Source organism: Zalophus californianus, chromosome 9 (genome assembly GCF_009762305.2).
Source record: "Zalophus californianus isolate mZalCal1 chromosome 9, mZalCal1.pri.v2, whole genome shotgun sequence".
Taxonomy (NCBI): Eukaryota; Metazoa; Chordata; class Mammalia; order Carnivora; family Otariidae; genus Zalophus; species Zalophus californianus.
The window spans coordinates 73,047,759-73,062,294 of NC_045603.1; the positions used below are offsets into that span (position 1 = coordinate 73,047,759).

Below are 14,536 nucleotides of genomic sequence, written 5' to 3' on the forward strand. Positions count from 1 at the left end.
ATCATAGCACCCATTCCCTAGGTCATTAAGCATTGCTAAAGTGCTCTTTATGCTGAAGTTCTCTGAATTTATCTGGTGTTTTGTAGGTCTGCCATTTGCCCAGTTTCCACCTAAGGAACTTATCTCCTCTCTATAAGTAAATGACAGATTTTTTTTATATTCATATGCATATTATTATATATACATCATATATATGTATAATCGTATATGTTAAATTTTAGTCTGTTACTGTCCCTCAAGAAACATAACAAAAGATGACACTAACTTCTCTTACACTCATTGCATCTCATTCTCTTTTGCCAGAAGATATTCTGAAATTATAAATAACATTTCATTTATCAGCTCAGTATTTGTTTACTACTTCATTCACAGGATAGTATATTCAAGTACCATGTAGTTTAATCTTCTAGACTAAATGCTTAATAAATAAAATAGTTATGAGCCACATTTTTAAATTAAATGAAACATGAAAATCCTAAATTTGATTGTATGCAGGAATGATAGCATGACTAAATAGGTTGTAAGGAAAATTAAATATAGATAATGTTACTTCTATCTTTCAATGTATCAACAGTACATATTGATTATGCTCTGCATAAGTCATGCTAAATAGGATGTTTTAAATAATTAAATTGGAGTTCAAAGAGATTAGAGACTTTAATACTTTGATTTACACAGCATTTCAGAGCCAGGGCTGGAATTCATCAAATCTCTGGATCTCTGCATTCACTGCCTCTTACTTTCAGATTAATAAAATAATCATATTAAAAACATCTACCTGTGATTGAAAAGCAAAAAAACAAACCAGTGTTTGACCTTAAATGTTTTCTCAGACAATCATAGTAATTAAAGCCTCTCTAGCACTGTCCCAAATTTATGGGAGATAACAAACTATGATTCTTTTATAGTTCGCATTCGCTTTCAAAAATTTCTGTATTCATCAATTGTTTTTCTTAGTCAGAAGAGCTTACGACATGAAATCTCAGCTTGTAGCAGTGCCAGCATTTAATCCAGGCTTTCTTTATTGGCAGTTCTACTCCCTCCTTTAATGATACAGCCTATGCATTTTTTTTAATTGAAGTATAGTGGACCAGCCTATGTATTTTATTTTATTTTTAAATTTTATTTTATTATGCTATGTTAGTCACCATATATTGCATCATGTTTTTAATTAGTTTTTTCCTATTTATTTATTTATTTATTTACTTATTTGATGTAGTGTTCCATGATTCATTGTTTGCGTATAACACCCAGTGCTCCATGCAGAACGTGCCCTCACCAGGATAACTCATCCCCCCATGCCCCTCCCCTCTAGAACCCTCAATTTGTTTCTCAGAGTCCATAGTCTCTCGTGGTTCGTCTCCCCCTCCGATTCCCCCCCTTCATTCTTCCCCTCCTACTATCTTCTTTTTCTTTTTCTTTTTTTTTAACATATAATGTATTATTTGTTTCAGAGGTACAGGTCTGTGATTCAACAGTCTTGCACACTTCACAGCTCTCACCATAGCACATACCCTCCCCAATGTCTATCACCCAGCCACCCCATCCCTCCCACCCCCCACCACTCCAGCAACCTTCAGTTTGTTTCCTGAGATTAAGAATTCCTCATATCCGTGAGGTCAATCTTTCTCTGATTGACTTATTTAGCTTAGCATAATACCCTCTAGTTCCATCCACGTCATTGCAAATGGCAAGATTTTGGGTTGGTTTTTTTTGGTGGCTGCATAATATTTCATTATATATATATATATATATATATATATATACCACATCTTATATATCCATTCATCTGTTGATGGACATCTTGGCTCTTTCCATAGTTTGGCTATTGTGGACATTGCTGCTATAAACATCAGGGTGCATGTACCCCTTTGGATCCCTACATTTGTGTCTTTGGGGTAAATACCCAGTAGTGCAATTGCGTCATACAGTAGCTCTATTTTCAACTTTTTGAGGAACCTCCATACTGTTTTCCAGAGTCAGCCTATGTATTTTTAACATAAAATGAATTAATATTGATTTTTTTTAAGATTTTATTTATTTATTTGAGAGAGAGAATGAGATAGAGAGAGAGAGAGCATGAGAGGGTCAGAGGGAGAAGCAGACTCCCTGATGAGCAGGGAGCCCAATGTGGGACTCGATCCCGGGACTCTAGGATCATGACCTGAGCCGAAGGCAGTCGCTTAACCAACTGAGCCACCCAGGCACCCCTTAATACTGATTTTTATTTTGAGAATATTATGACCTCTTAAATAATTGATGGATCCTGGAGCATCTTTAGCAAGAGCTAGAAATCTCTGGCCTTATTACTTTGTTTTTGTTTTGTTCTGTTTTGTTATTTTACAAGGTGACAAGTGATTGCTGTGCATTACTCACTATTCTACACATATGTTTCTAATTTTTCTGTATGAAAAAGTTGGTGTTCGTATCCCTGTCTTTAGATGAGAAAACTTAGGTTGAAGTCATCCAGCTGAGTGGAGCTAATATTTGAACTTAGGCAAGTCTGACTCTAAAGTTATTTTGTCTTGGTTGTTGTTGGCAGCAGGGCACATTTCTCTGAAAACTTACTACTCTTTTGCCTGATCTTGCAAGTATCACCAGCTAAGGTTGTTTGCTTGGTATGCTAAATATGTACTTATATTAAGCTATTGTTTGGAAGCAGAGGTCCTTATAATGCTGGGGGTGGAGGATAATCCAAGACAATTTTAGCATAATGGGGGCCGGGGGGCCTGTGTGACTCACTTGGGTATCTGCCTTCGGCTCAGGTCATGATCCCAGAGTCCTGGAGTCCAGCCCCACGTCAGGCTCCCTGATCAACGGGGAGTCTGCTTCTCCCTCTCCCTCTCCCTCTGCCCCTCCTTCTGTACTTGTGCTCACTCTCTCTCTCTCCCTATCTCTCTCAAATAAATAAATAAAATCTTAAAAAAAATAAAATAAAATTTAGCATAGCTACTGGCTATCATTCATTTATGTTAATGTGGAGTGAGCTATATTCTTGTATAACATTGAAATTCCTTTAAACTATGTTCAAATCACTTTCAAATTAGAATATGTTCTCTATTCCTTCCATTCTTCTAAAACCCACTTATCTATAAAATTTTATATAATCTTTAAAAGTATTCCCTTAATTTAAAATCAGACTTCCAGGGCACCTGGGTGGCTCAGCGAGTTAAGCATCTGCCTTCAGCTCAGGTCATGATCCCAGGGTCCTGGAGTCCAGCCCCATGTCAGGCTCCCCGTTCAGAGGGGAGTCTGCTTCTCCCTCTGCCTCCCCCCACCCCCCAGCTTGTGCTCTCTCTCTTTCTCACTCTCTCTCAAATAAATAAATAAAATCTTTAAGGAAAATAAAAAAATAAAAAAATAAAATCACACTTCCTGCAGAGATATAAAACAAATCTTAATTTTCATTATGCATTATGACATTAAAAATCATTATTTAACCTTTATCTTGTCAAAAGAAGAGATTGTCTTTTGCAACAGAGTAAAGATTTTTCGTTTAAGAAGTTCATCAGAATAAACAAAACACGTAACACCAATAACACCAACATTTACACAACTGCACTGCAGGCTAAGATATGCATGTGTCTAATGAGTTTTGTAGATACTTAAAAATATGAACATCCTTTTGAATTGTTTCTATATAAATACCTTTCAAATCCAGGATTTCCTATTTGGAGGGATAGGAGAACAATGTTACTGAAGGATATCATTTAACCCATACATATAAAGCCAAATAATGACTATTAAAGAACCAGGAGCACATGAGATCAGAAGGGAGGTTAGAAGACCTAGTTTGCCTCCTTTTTCCATAGCTGAGAGGATACCCTCATAGTCAATAAAGTATTGTTAGTGAGATCCTTGCTTTTCTTTTTTTTTTTTTGCCTCAAATTGCAGATTAAAAAATGAGGATGTGGCCTGGAAAGGGACCTAAGTAAGAATATGAGGGAATGCTAGTTTAAATAGCTTGATTACTATTTTCCTCTTGGTCTCTAGATTTTGGAGTTTTTGATTCTTAATGGATCTCTAGGTGCAAAAACACCAATAGAGAGAGCCTCTGAAGGACAACGAGTGTATTTATTTAAGTAAGATGCAGGCTTCCCCAGAGCCATTGCCTGAGTGGAATGTTGGTCTGAAGGGGCCACTGGAATAAAGGAAGAATGTGATATGGCTTAATTCAGGCATACTCATGGAGCCCCACACGCAGTTACACATACACTGGTCTTGCTGCCCCCAAATTAGACAAATCTTAGGGAGTGGGAGTTGTTACTAGAACAGACTTTGCCCATGTTGACTCACTGTTGAACAAATTTCCATAGAATATAAGCCAGAAAGTGCATCTGCACATCTGTACCACACTGGTGGTATCCTACTGAATCTATAGAATCTATAGAATGGCATATTACAACAGTGCAATGAACATACTATGAATGATTGAATGAATGAATGAATGAACATCTCCACAGATTTGGTTTCTACTGCCAAATCAGTCTGGCTCCATATACTAATTAGGAAGCAAACTATTTTGTTTCTTGCACTAGATATGTCATATAATCCTCTTTATGATGGGGATAAGTATTTGTCATTTAACATGCCCCTTGTAAAAGAAATTATTTTAGCCATGAAGAAGGCTCAGTAATATGCTGTAGCTAATTTACCTATATTCCTTTGCTTTCTGACTATTAGACTCAAAGCAAGTAAACTGCATAAGTATCTTTGAGCAATTGGCTGGCAGAATTGTAAATTATACATTTTGGTATCTCCTGTGTAGTAATTGGTACATTCAGTTTTTTAAAACTCTCTTAAAGGAATCTATAAATGTAAACAATTTCTTATAGTTTCCTGTTGCTTGGAAAAATGTTTAGGATACATTTTTTTCATATTTAACTCTTCTATCAGTTAATTTATAAAAATAATAATGGTGAAAAATCTTGTTTTGGGTCTAAAAGTTTTCCTTATTTTATGACTCAGTTATTAAGTTGAACCACATAGAATTAGAATTTTTGTAGGTCAAAAAAGTCAAATAACAGGGATTTCATACAGTAATCTAATGACAAATACTCTTAACAAAAGTTGATTTTTAAGAAGTTTGGATTCTCATTAGGTTAGCGATACTTTGATTATTCCACTAACATTATTCTTATTACCTGGAAATAAATATAGTCCCTGCTCTTCAGAGGCTGTGCACATCTCTGTTTTGGCACCTAGAAATAACATCCTAAAAATATGATTGCAGTGATAATTAATATCTCTTTTCAGTTGAGTACTTCTTGTTTGCCACATATTTTTTTAAGAATCTTAGGAGTGACTTATGCATTGAGGCCTCAAATTTAATTTTTGGTATTCATGAAAGGATCTGATGACATGATTAGTCCCAGTGTGTACATTTATATGAATTATTAATAGTTAGATTTTATGGCTTTCTGATTGCTAACTTCTTATTACTATGGTAACACAACAGTACTTAGCTGTACCTTAAACTTAACACATCTCACGCTAAAAATAGTTAATATTGCTGTGAAGTTTTTGCCAACATTGTTGACAATTAAATTCTAGATGACTATGAAACATTTAGCATTTTGGATGATCATTCCAAAGATGACAAGCACAAAAACAGCCAATATTTCTCAATGCTTTATCCTTTTTTATACTTTTGTCTCTATTAAAGAGAAAAATACAGAACAGTATAAAAATATAAAAAAGAGAAAAGTACAGAAGAATATAACAATATATGTTAATACATTTTACCAAAACAATCATAAATTGTCAGATTTTTAAATGTTAACACAGAAAAGTATGGAGTAGAATACAAATTATAGAAGTACCCTGAGACATTGGTAATATAAAATAAAAAGCCATAATCACTGGGAATAGATTTGATCTGAACTAACTTTAATTCTACTCTTATTATTAACAGTTTTAAATGTAGATGCGTTTGAAGTAACCCCAGATTACAAAGAAAAACAGTTATGATAATTGTTTAAATAATAAATAATTAATTTAAATTGTAATGTGATACCTATGAGTTTATTCCCGTATCTTTTCCACAACAAATAGAGGTAATTCTGGGTTTTACTTAGAGAAGTAAATTAAAACTAGTTAGTGTTTCTTTTCTGATAGTTGCTCATTATAAGCAATATATTTCTTCTGTTGCTTGTAGGAGGTATGTTGCATGATTCCCTTTCTGATGGGCCAGAGCAAGTAAGCTAATAACTTTCTGACATGGTAACTTATCTACCTGAAATATTTAGAAGATAATCTGAATGGGTCTATATATCTAGAAAGGAAAGCTTAGTAAAGGGTACTTTAAGTTCTTATCCCATATGTATAACTTTAGTAAGACTAGAGCAACTTGAGCTAGCTTAAACTGTTAAATTCCAGGCCTTTGAGCTGGAAAAGGATCACACGCAAACTAATCATATAAACATTGGATATAGGGTCATCTGTTTCCTGTGCTTTCAAATAAATTCAACATCATCCCAAATTTTCTTGATATAGCTTTTCAAAAGAATTTGGTGCTAACCTTAACTTTATAATATTTTTAAATACTTATATTAATAAAATCTATCAAAGTATCCTTAGTTGGGGGCGCCTGGGTGGCTCAGTCGGTTAAGTGGTCGACTCTTGATTTCAGCTCAGGTCATGATCTCAGGGCTGTAAAAAGGAGCCCTGCACTGGGCTCTGTGCTGGGTGTGGAGCCTGCTTAAAATTCTCTCTTTATCCCTCTCCAGCTGCCCCTCCCCCCTTAAAAAAAGTACCCTTAGTTGCTATGTACCACATTAAACATGTATAGAATGTGTTAGTTTTATCATTTTACATGATGGTAAAACAATTGAGAGGAAAAGGGACTCTAATAAAGCAGTATTTGTTGAGTCCTTATAAATTTGTAATTTTATAAATATTTCTTGTATAATTTCATCTGCATTCCCGTCACATAAATTTTCAAAGCAGCAATTTTCATACTCTATTATATCATTTTGAGTAACAATAGCTCATATAATAAGTTATGTGGACACATTTGCAGTTCTTCATTTTGCATCATAAAATATTTATGGTTTGGCATTTTTATTTAAATTTCATGCTGATTGAATTTAAAAAGTTAGTAGCTAAACACCATGTTTCTTTGTTTTGTTTTGACTTTTTTTTTTAAGATTTATTTATTTGACAGAGAGAGACACAGCGAGAGAGGGAACACAAGCAGGGGGAGTGGGAGAGGGAGAAGCAGGCTTCCCTCTGAGCAGGGAGCCCGATGTGGGGCTCGATTCCAGGACCCAGGGATCATGACCTGAGCCAAAGGCAGACGCTTAACGACAGAGCCACCCAGGCGCCCCTTGACTTTTATTTCAAGAGTGCATATTCAAAACGTTATGAGACTTATAAACTCGATAAAAACCTTAGCATTGCAAAAACATAACTATTTTACTTTGCCTTAAAAGCCCTTATGAAATGTTTCCTTATCTATTCATCAAAGAGAATTGACAGATTTCAAAAATCATAAAGAAATCATAAATAACATAAATTAGCCTTTTAAAGAAGTTTCAAAGTTTTGCTCTTCCAAGTTCTTACAAAGAAAGCATATAGCCGCCTTATGTGCCCCGACCTTTCAGGCCCTATAAATTGCTCCAGTGAACTAAGTGGTACTCTAGTTACTAAAAGAAGTACTTCTAGGTAAACCTGACATGCTTTCTTGGGCATTTAACAGAATATAATTTCTAAAATTTATATAATTAGGTACTTGTTATTTATTAATCTCATGAAAATAATAAAAATTTACTATGTGGTATAAAACCACAGTCTCTTAACTGGTTAAATAGAAATTCTTTTGCATCTGTTCTTTTTTAAGATGTTGCCTTTTCACATAAGTAGCAAACTTAAGCCTAAGTAGAAATGAACTTTTGTTTCTATAACAGTTTATTGAGCGCCTACTATGTACCTATACTTATGAAGTGCTCTGACCTAATTGCTTCATTTATACTGCTTCATTTAGTTTTCATAACAAATGGAATAAAATAAGTTATTTTACAAATGAGGTAGCTGTAGTTCAGAATTTGGGTCACATTGTTAGTAAATAGTGAAATTGGAATTTCAGTCCAGAACCATCTCTCCAAAACCTATTATCACAACCATGACTCTTTACTGTCTTCCTTGAAATGTAGATATAAAATATGATTTCATTAAATATTGCCAGTTAATTTAGTCTTATGGTAGAATCCTGAAGAAACATTTGTGAAATGAATGTTCAGATGTATTTTAATCATTGTAGTCTCCATTATATATTGTGTCATGGCTGCTCTATAGCTTGATTTATATCTGGGGTTTATACTAAGGTATAGGATGCATTTGTGCTTCTAATTTACATTAAATTGGAGCAGGTATCACTTTGGAAGTTAGCAAAAGTACTGCCCACTATGGTTTCCTTGTATTTCTTTTTTAAGTAGTCTCAGAGTACCAGTTGAAAGACTACTCATTGACTCTGATAGCCAATTTCTATTTTATGCTACTATTATTATTACCAGATATTAATTTAAGATATTGTCACATTATATGAATGTTTAATATAATATAGACAAATAACTGTGTGTCCTAATTCTTTTTTTTTTTTTTTTTTAAATATGGTTAGACCGGAGAGGGAAAGGGAAAGAAAAAGGCAGGAGAGGAAGATATAGGGATATGGTAAGGAAACGTGACCAGAAATGATATAGTTAACTTCAGAAAACAGTTGGGCAGTTCCTCAAAAAGTAAACAAAGAGTTATATGCCCCAGCAATTCCACTCCTAGGTGTACGCACACTGTTCATAATAGCCAAATAGTGAAAACAACTGGACTATCCATCAACTGATGAATGGATTAACAAAATGTGGCATATTCATACAGTGGACTATTTTTCAGCCATTAAAAGGAATGAAATACTATTATATGCGACAACATGAATGAACCTGAAAGCATTATGCTAACAGAAAGAAGGTCATCACAAAAGACCACATATTGTATGATTTCATGTATATTAAATGTCCAGAATAGGCAAATCCATGGAGACAGAAAGTAGATTAGTGGTTGCCAGGGGTTGGGAGGAGAGAAGAATGTGGACTGTCTACTATTGGGTATAGAGTTTCTTTTTGGTGTGAAGAAAATGTTCTGGAATTAGATAGTGGTTACATTAGATGATGTTACATGAGCTTGTGAATATACTAAAAATCACTGAATTGTATACTTTAAAAGGGTGGATTTTATGATATGTGAATTATATCTCAATTTTTAAAAAAGATTTATTTATTTGAGAGAGAGAGAGAGTGAGCAGGGGAAGGGCAGAGGAAGAGAGAGAATCTCAAGCAGACTTCCTGCTGAGTACGGAGCCCGACTTGGAGCTCAATCCTATGACCCTGAGATCATGACCCCAGCTGAAAGCAAGAGTTGAATATTTAACCAACTGAGCCACCCAGGTGCCCCTATATCTTAATTTTAAAATATGACCAGGGATTCCCATATTTGTAAAGATCCCATTGAAAATCTTTATGACTATATATGTATCATTAAAATATAAATATTTTTATTTTCAAATATTAGTTAAGCCTGTTGTAAAATAACCTTGTGTTATCTGTCCTTCAACTGAATCATTTGCATATTATGGGAAAATAGGTAGACAACTGATCTACAAAAACATTTATCTTTTAAACCGTCAACTTACTCTCTCTCTTTCTCCCACCCCCTCCCCTTTTAAAAGTAAGTTGCAGCAATCATAAATCTTCATCCCTAACTACTTTAGGATGTATTTCCAAAGAGCAAGATATTTTCTAGCATAACTATAGTATAATAATCAAATTCATGAATATTAACACTGGTATAATGTTATTACCTAAACATACTTTTGAGGTGCCTGGGTGGCTCAGTTGTTAAGTGTCTGCCTTCAGCTCAGGTCATGATCTCAGGGTCCTGGGATCGAGCCCCACATCAGGCTCTCTGCTCAGCAGGAAGCCTGCTTCTCCCTCTCCCACTTCCCCTGCTTGTGTTCCCTCTCTCGCTGTCTCTCTCTCTGTCAAATAAATAAAATAAAATCTTAAAAAAAAAATTTAAACATATTTTGTTGGTTCAAAAACTGGCCTCTGTACATGGAGGGCAAAAGGAGATGGAAGAGACTATTCCAGATTGGTCGGTGGCAGGTTTAAGAAGCAGGGGAATTAACATGAGGTTTGTCATGGTCAGCTACAAGGTGAGTGGATCTCTGCACTTGCCCACAAGAATCTTAAGTTTGTATAGAGGCCTTAACTGGGTTCAGTCACATATAGCATCCAGATGGTCCCAACAACACATTGCTCTCTCAAGGTTGCTTCCTTGGAAACAGTTGCAGTGATGGGAGTGGTGGTCAGAGCATACATTCCAACCACATGTGAGGGGGTGAGGAGCCTCTGATTGTCCCAGTCCAGCTCATGGTCAACTGGCAGTCATGTCCTCTCAATGACCCCCAACAATTCTCCATATTTTTTAATAAATATATGTTTTAAAATTTATTTATTTTAGAGAGAGGGAGAGAGAGTGCATGCATGAGAGGTGGGAGAGTGGTAAAGGGAGAGAATCCTGAAGCAGACTCCCCACTGAGCATGGAGCCCCACTCGGGATTTGATCCCACGACCCATGAGATCATGACCTGAGTCGAAACCAAGAGTCGGACGCTCAACCCACTGAGCCACCCAGGCACCCCAACAGCTTTCCATCTTTAAATATTGCCAATTGTCATAATACTATCCTTTATAATGACTTGTTTTTCATTTGGATTTTAGTTGTCATGTCACTCCAGTTTCTTTTAATCTCACCTCCTCAGCTTCTCTTTTTTTAATGACATTGATATAGAGTGCAGAACTGTTGTTACTTTTTTTTTTAAGATTTTATTTATTTATTTGACAGAGAGAGAGACAGCGAGAGAGGGAACACAAGCAGGGGGAGTGGGAGAGGGAGAAGCAGGCTTCCCGCGGAGCAGGGAGCCCGATGCGGGGCTCGATCCCAGGACCCTGAGATCATGACCTGAGCCGAAGGCAGTCGCTTAACCAACTGAGCCGCCCAGGTGCCCCAAACTGTTGTTATTTTAAGAAAGTTCTTTAAGTTAAGTTTATCTGGTAGTTTTCTGATGCTAGATTCAGGTTATGCTTTTTTTTTTTTTTTTTTTTTTTTTTGGTGGAAGAATACTACCTATTTCCAAAATCTGCTGGGTAACCAAAAACTTGGTGGTTTAAAACAACAGAAATGTATTCTCTCATGGCTCTGGAAGTCAGGAGTTCAAAATTAAGTTGTTGACAGGCCTATCCTTCCTAAGAAAGCTCTAGGATAGAATCTTTTCTTGCCTCTTCCAGCTTCCGGTGGTGCCAGGCATTCCTTGGCCTGGGACACCATAACTCCAATTTCTGTCTCCGTCATCACATGACTTCCTTCCCTTCCTTTCTCCTCTTCTTATAAGGCCACTTACTGGATTTAGGGCCCATCTGGTTAATCCAGGATGATCTCATCTGGAGATCCTTAATTTAGTTATATCTGCAAAGACCTTCCCCCCCAACCCCCAGATAAGGTCAAATTCACACGTACGTGGGGTTTAGGACTTGGGCATATCTTCTTGGGTCCACAGTTCAACCCACTACACTACCTAAATGATGTTGGGTCCTTCTCAGAGGATAATGTCAGGATTTACCAAGTGTAGACAGAATAGGAAATAGATTTTTTTAAAGCATGAATTCATACTGACACTCGAATTCAAATGAAGTATTATAGTTTTTCTTGCCTTCTCACCTGCCATGTTTGTATCTTCTTTCTTCAGAGGGAGCACCCTAGCTCCTAACATTAAAATGTTTACTTCTTGGGTGCCTGGGTGGCTCAGTTGGTTAAGCGACTGCCTTCAGCTCAGGTCATGGTCCTGGAGTCCCGGGATCGAGTCCCACATCGGGCTCCCTGCTCAGCAGGGAGTCTGCTTCTCCCTCTGACCCTCTTCCCTCTCATGCTTCCTATCTCTCATTCTCTCTCTCTCTCAAATAAATAAATAAAATCTTTAAAAAAAAAAAATGTTTACTTCTTTGGTCAGTCCTGCAACATAGGTAAAATAGTTTCAGAATTGCTACATCTATATCATTACCAACAAGAAACTTGCCATATAAGGTTCAAGATTTCTTTGTGGTTCTTTTGGTCTTCAACTGAAATTGGGTGGCCAGTTTCAAGTTACTTGGACCAGCACCTCCTCCCCCTTTTAGGTGGTTGTTATTCACTGGATATACCATTCAGTTCATTTGTTTCTGTTTGTATTTAATTTTAAGGTTTCTACCTTCGCTGGTTATTGGTTTCATGTTATTTTTTTGAATGATAACATTTAACATGATTCTAAAAATAAAAACTATATAGAAAGGATACTGAGAGAGGTCACTCCCTCCCCTGTCCATTCTGCCTTGTTTTTCCAATCTCCAGTATGTAGCCAATTTTATTAATTTCTGGTGTACGGTGTTTCCTTTTATAAATGTAAGCAGATAAATGTATACTTACTTATTTTGCTTTCATTTTGTATAAAGGTAGTATACTGTATATTAGTGGTTCTCAAATGGGGATGGTTTTGTCCTGTAGGGGGCAATATCTGGAGACTTTTTATTGGGGGCGGAGTCACCACTGTAGGAGCATCTGGTGGGTGGAGACCAGGTATGCTGCTAAACATCTACAGTAAGTAAGATGGCTCTCAACTACGAAGAAGGACTAGTTCCATATATCCATAATGCTGCTGTTGAGAAACCCTGCTAGACATCTACTTCTGCACTTTGCTTTTCAACTTAAAAGTATATTATGGAAAATCACTCTATAGAGAACGTCCACATCCTGTTTTACAGCTCCATAGTGTAGGTGCTATAGTTTATTCAGTCTCCTTTTTATGGACATTTAGATTGTTTTCAATATTTTACAATTACAGATAATGCTGCGATGGATCTTACACACTCCTATTGTTGTTTTTGGAAGTTATATCTTTAGAGTAAATTGCAAGAAGTGGGTCAAAGGCCAGAATATATGATGCTTTGCCAAATCCCCTCCAAAAGGTTGTAAATTTTTGCATTTTCACCAATCCTGTTTCTCTATATTTGCTAACTGAGTTGTCAAATTTTTGAACTTTTACCAATTTGAAAAGTAAGAAACTCGGTGTAGTTTTAATTTGCATTCATTTTATTATTAATGGCATCTTAATTACTTATTTATTTTTTAAAGATTTTATTTATTTGTTTACCCTAGGGAGAAAGAGAGAGCAAGCGCAAGCATGCTCCCACACAAAGTTGGGGGGAAGGGCAGAGAGGGAGGGAGAAGGACAAGCAGACTCCCCCCGCCACCACTCCCCGAGCCCAGAGCCTGACGCGGGTGGATCCCATCACCCATGAGATCATAACCTGAGCTGAAACCAAGAGTCCACGCTCAACCTGCTGAGCCACCCAGGTGCCTCATGCATAGCATTTTTTAAAAGTTTTGCTTGTTCACATCGCTGGGTCAAAACCTCAAATTTTATAATATTTAAACCAAATAATTTTAGACGAAATGCAGAAGCAATGTTTATAAAATACAATGAAACAAAGTATGTATTTCTGCACTGAAAATATCCAACTTTTTCTTGTGGCTATGTCTCAATAAATTTTTACATGAACATAACAGAGTATGATCCTGTCATGCCTGAGAGAGAAATACTCATCACCAGGTAATAAATGTAATCCTAGACATCTGGTGTTTAAAGCCTGCTCTGGAGTTTTCAGACCACGAGAATGTCACACTGAGTAAACTAAAATGCCTTTGTCCTAGGATTCTCTTTTTTTTAATTTTATTTATTTATTTGACAGAGAAAGAGAGAGGACAAGTGGTGGGGAGGGGCAGAGGGAGGGGAAGAGAAAGAGAGAGAGAGAGAAGCAGAATCCCCACTGAGCAGGAAGCCTGATGTGGGGCTCAATCCCAGGACCCGGAGATCATGACCTGAGCCAAAGGAAGATGCTTAACTGACTGAGCCACCCAGGCGCCGCTGTACTAGGATTCTTGTGTGCTTGGTGTTTTATAGGCCATACATGTCTCTTGGAAGTCTTCGTGATCAAGTCATCTATCCTGATTCAGTGGATGACATGCATGATAAAGGCTATACAGACCACGATCTGGAATGTATTCTACATAATGTCCACCTCTATCACATAGTTCAAAGAGAAGGAGGTAAAGTCTATCACTTTTAAAATGCATTTAACTTTGTTTCAAAAAAACAAACTTGGGTAAATAGTCCATGGTTTAATTTGAACGTATGCTATTATTGGAACATAAACACAGAAGACAGACTTTATAGCATTTATTGCTTTTCCATTATTGACATCCTCTTTTCTGCTTGGGTTATATTTCCTGCAGCACACTAGGCTTTTTATTGTCTGCTTCTAGCATTTGAAAATAGTTTTTCCTTCATATTTGAATATACAATTGTCCCTGAAGCCATCATCAATCTAGATGTATGTAAAGTCTGTGACAGAAATATTATCCTGTCAAGTTCTCAGCTTACATTAAACCTAAT

The 14,536-nt window shown here is 36.4% G+C and overlaps 2 protein-coding genes across 26 annotated transcripts in view; one reads left to right on the plus strand and one right to left on the minus strand.

The window, feature by feature from the left end:
• C9H12orf40 (chromosome 9 C12orf40 homolog) overlaps positions 1–14,536 on the minus strand; it is a 228,712-nt gene that overhangs the window by 191,500 nt on the left and 22,676 nt on the right. The gene's annotated exons all lie outside the window — the stretch shown is intronic.
• Positions 1–14,536, plus strand: part of ABCD2 (ATP binding cassette subfamily D member 2) — a 73,116-nt gene that overhangs the window by 30,520 nt on the left and 28,060 nt on the right. For all 3 annotated transcript variants that reach the window (XM_027592526.1, XM_027592529.1, XM_027592528.2), the window contains exon 7: positions 14,045–14,190. In XM_027592526.1, the coding sequence (XP_027448327.1) occupies positions 14,045–14,190 (146 nt within the window). The remainder of the gene's footprint in view (positions 1–14,044; positions 14,191–14,536) is intronic.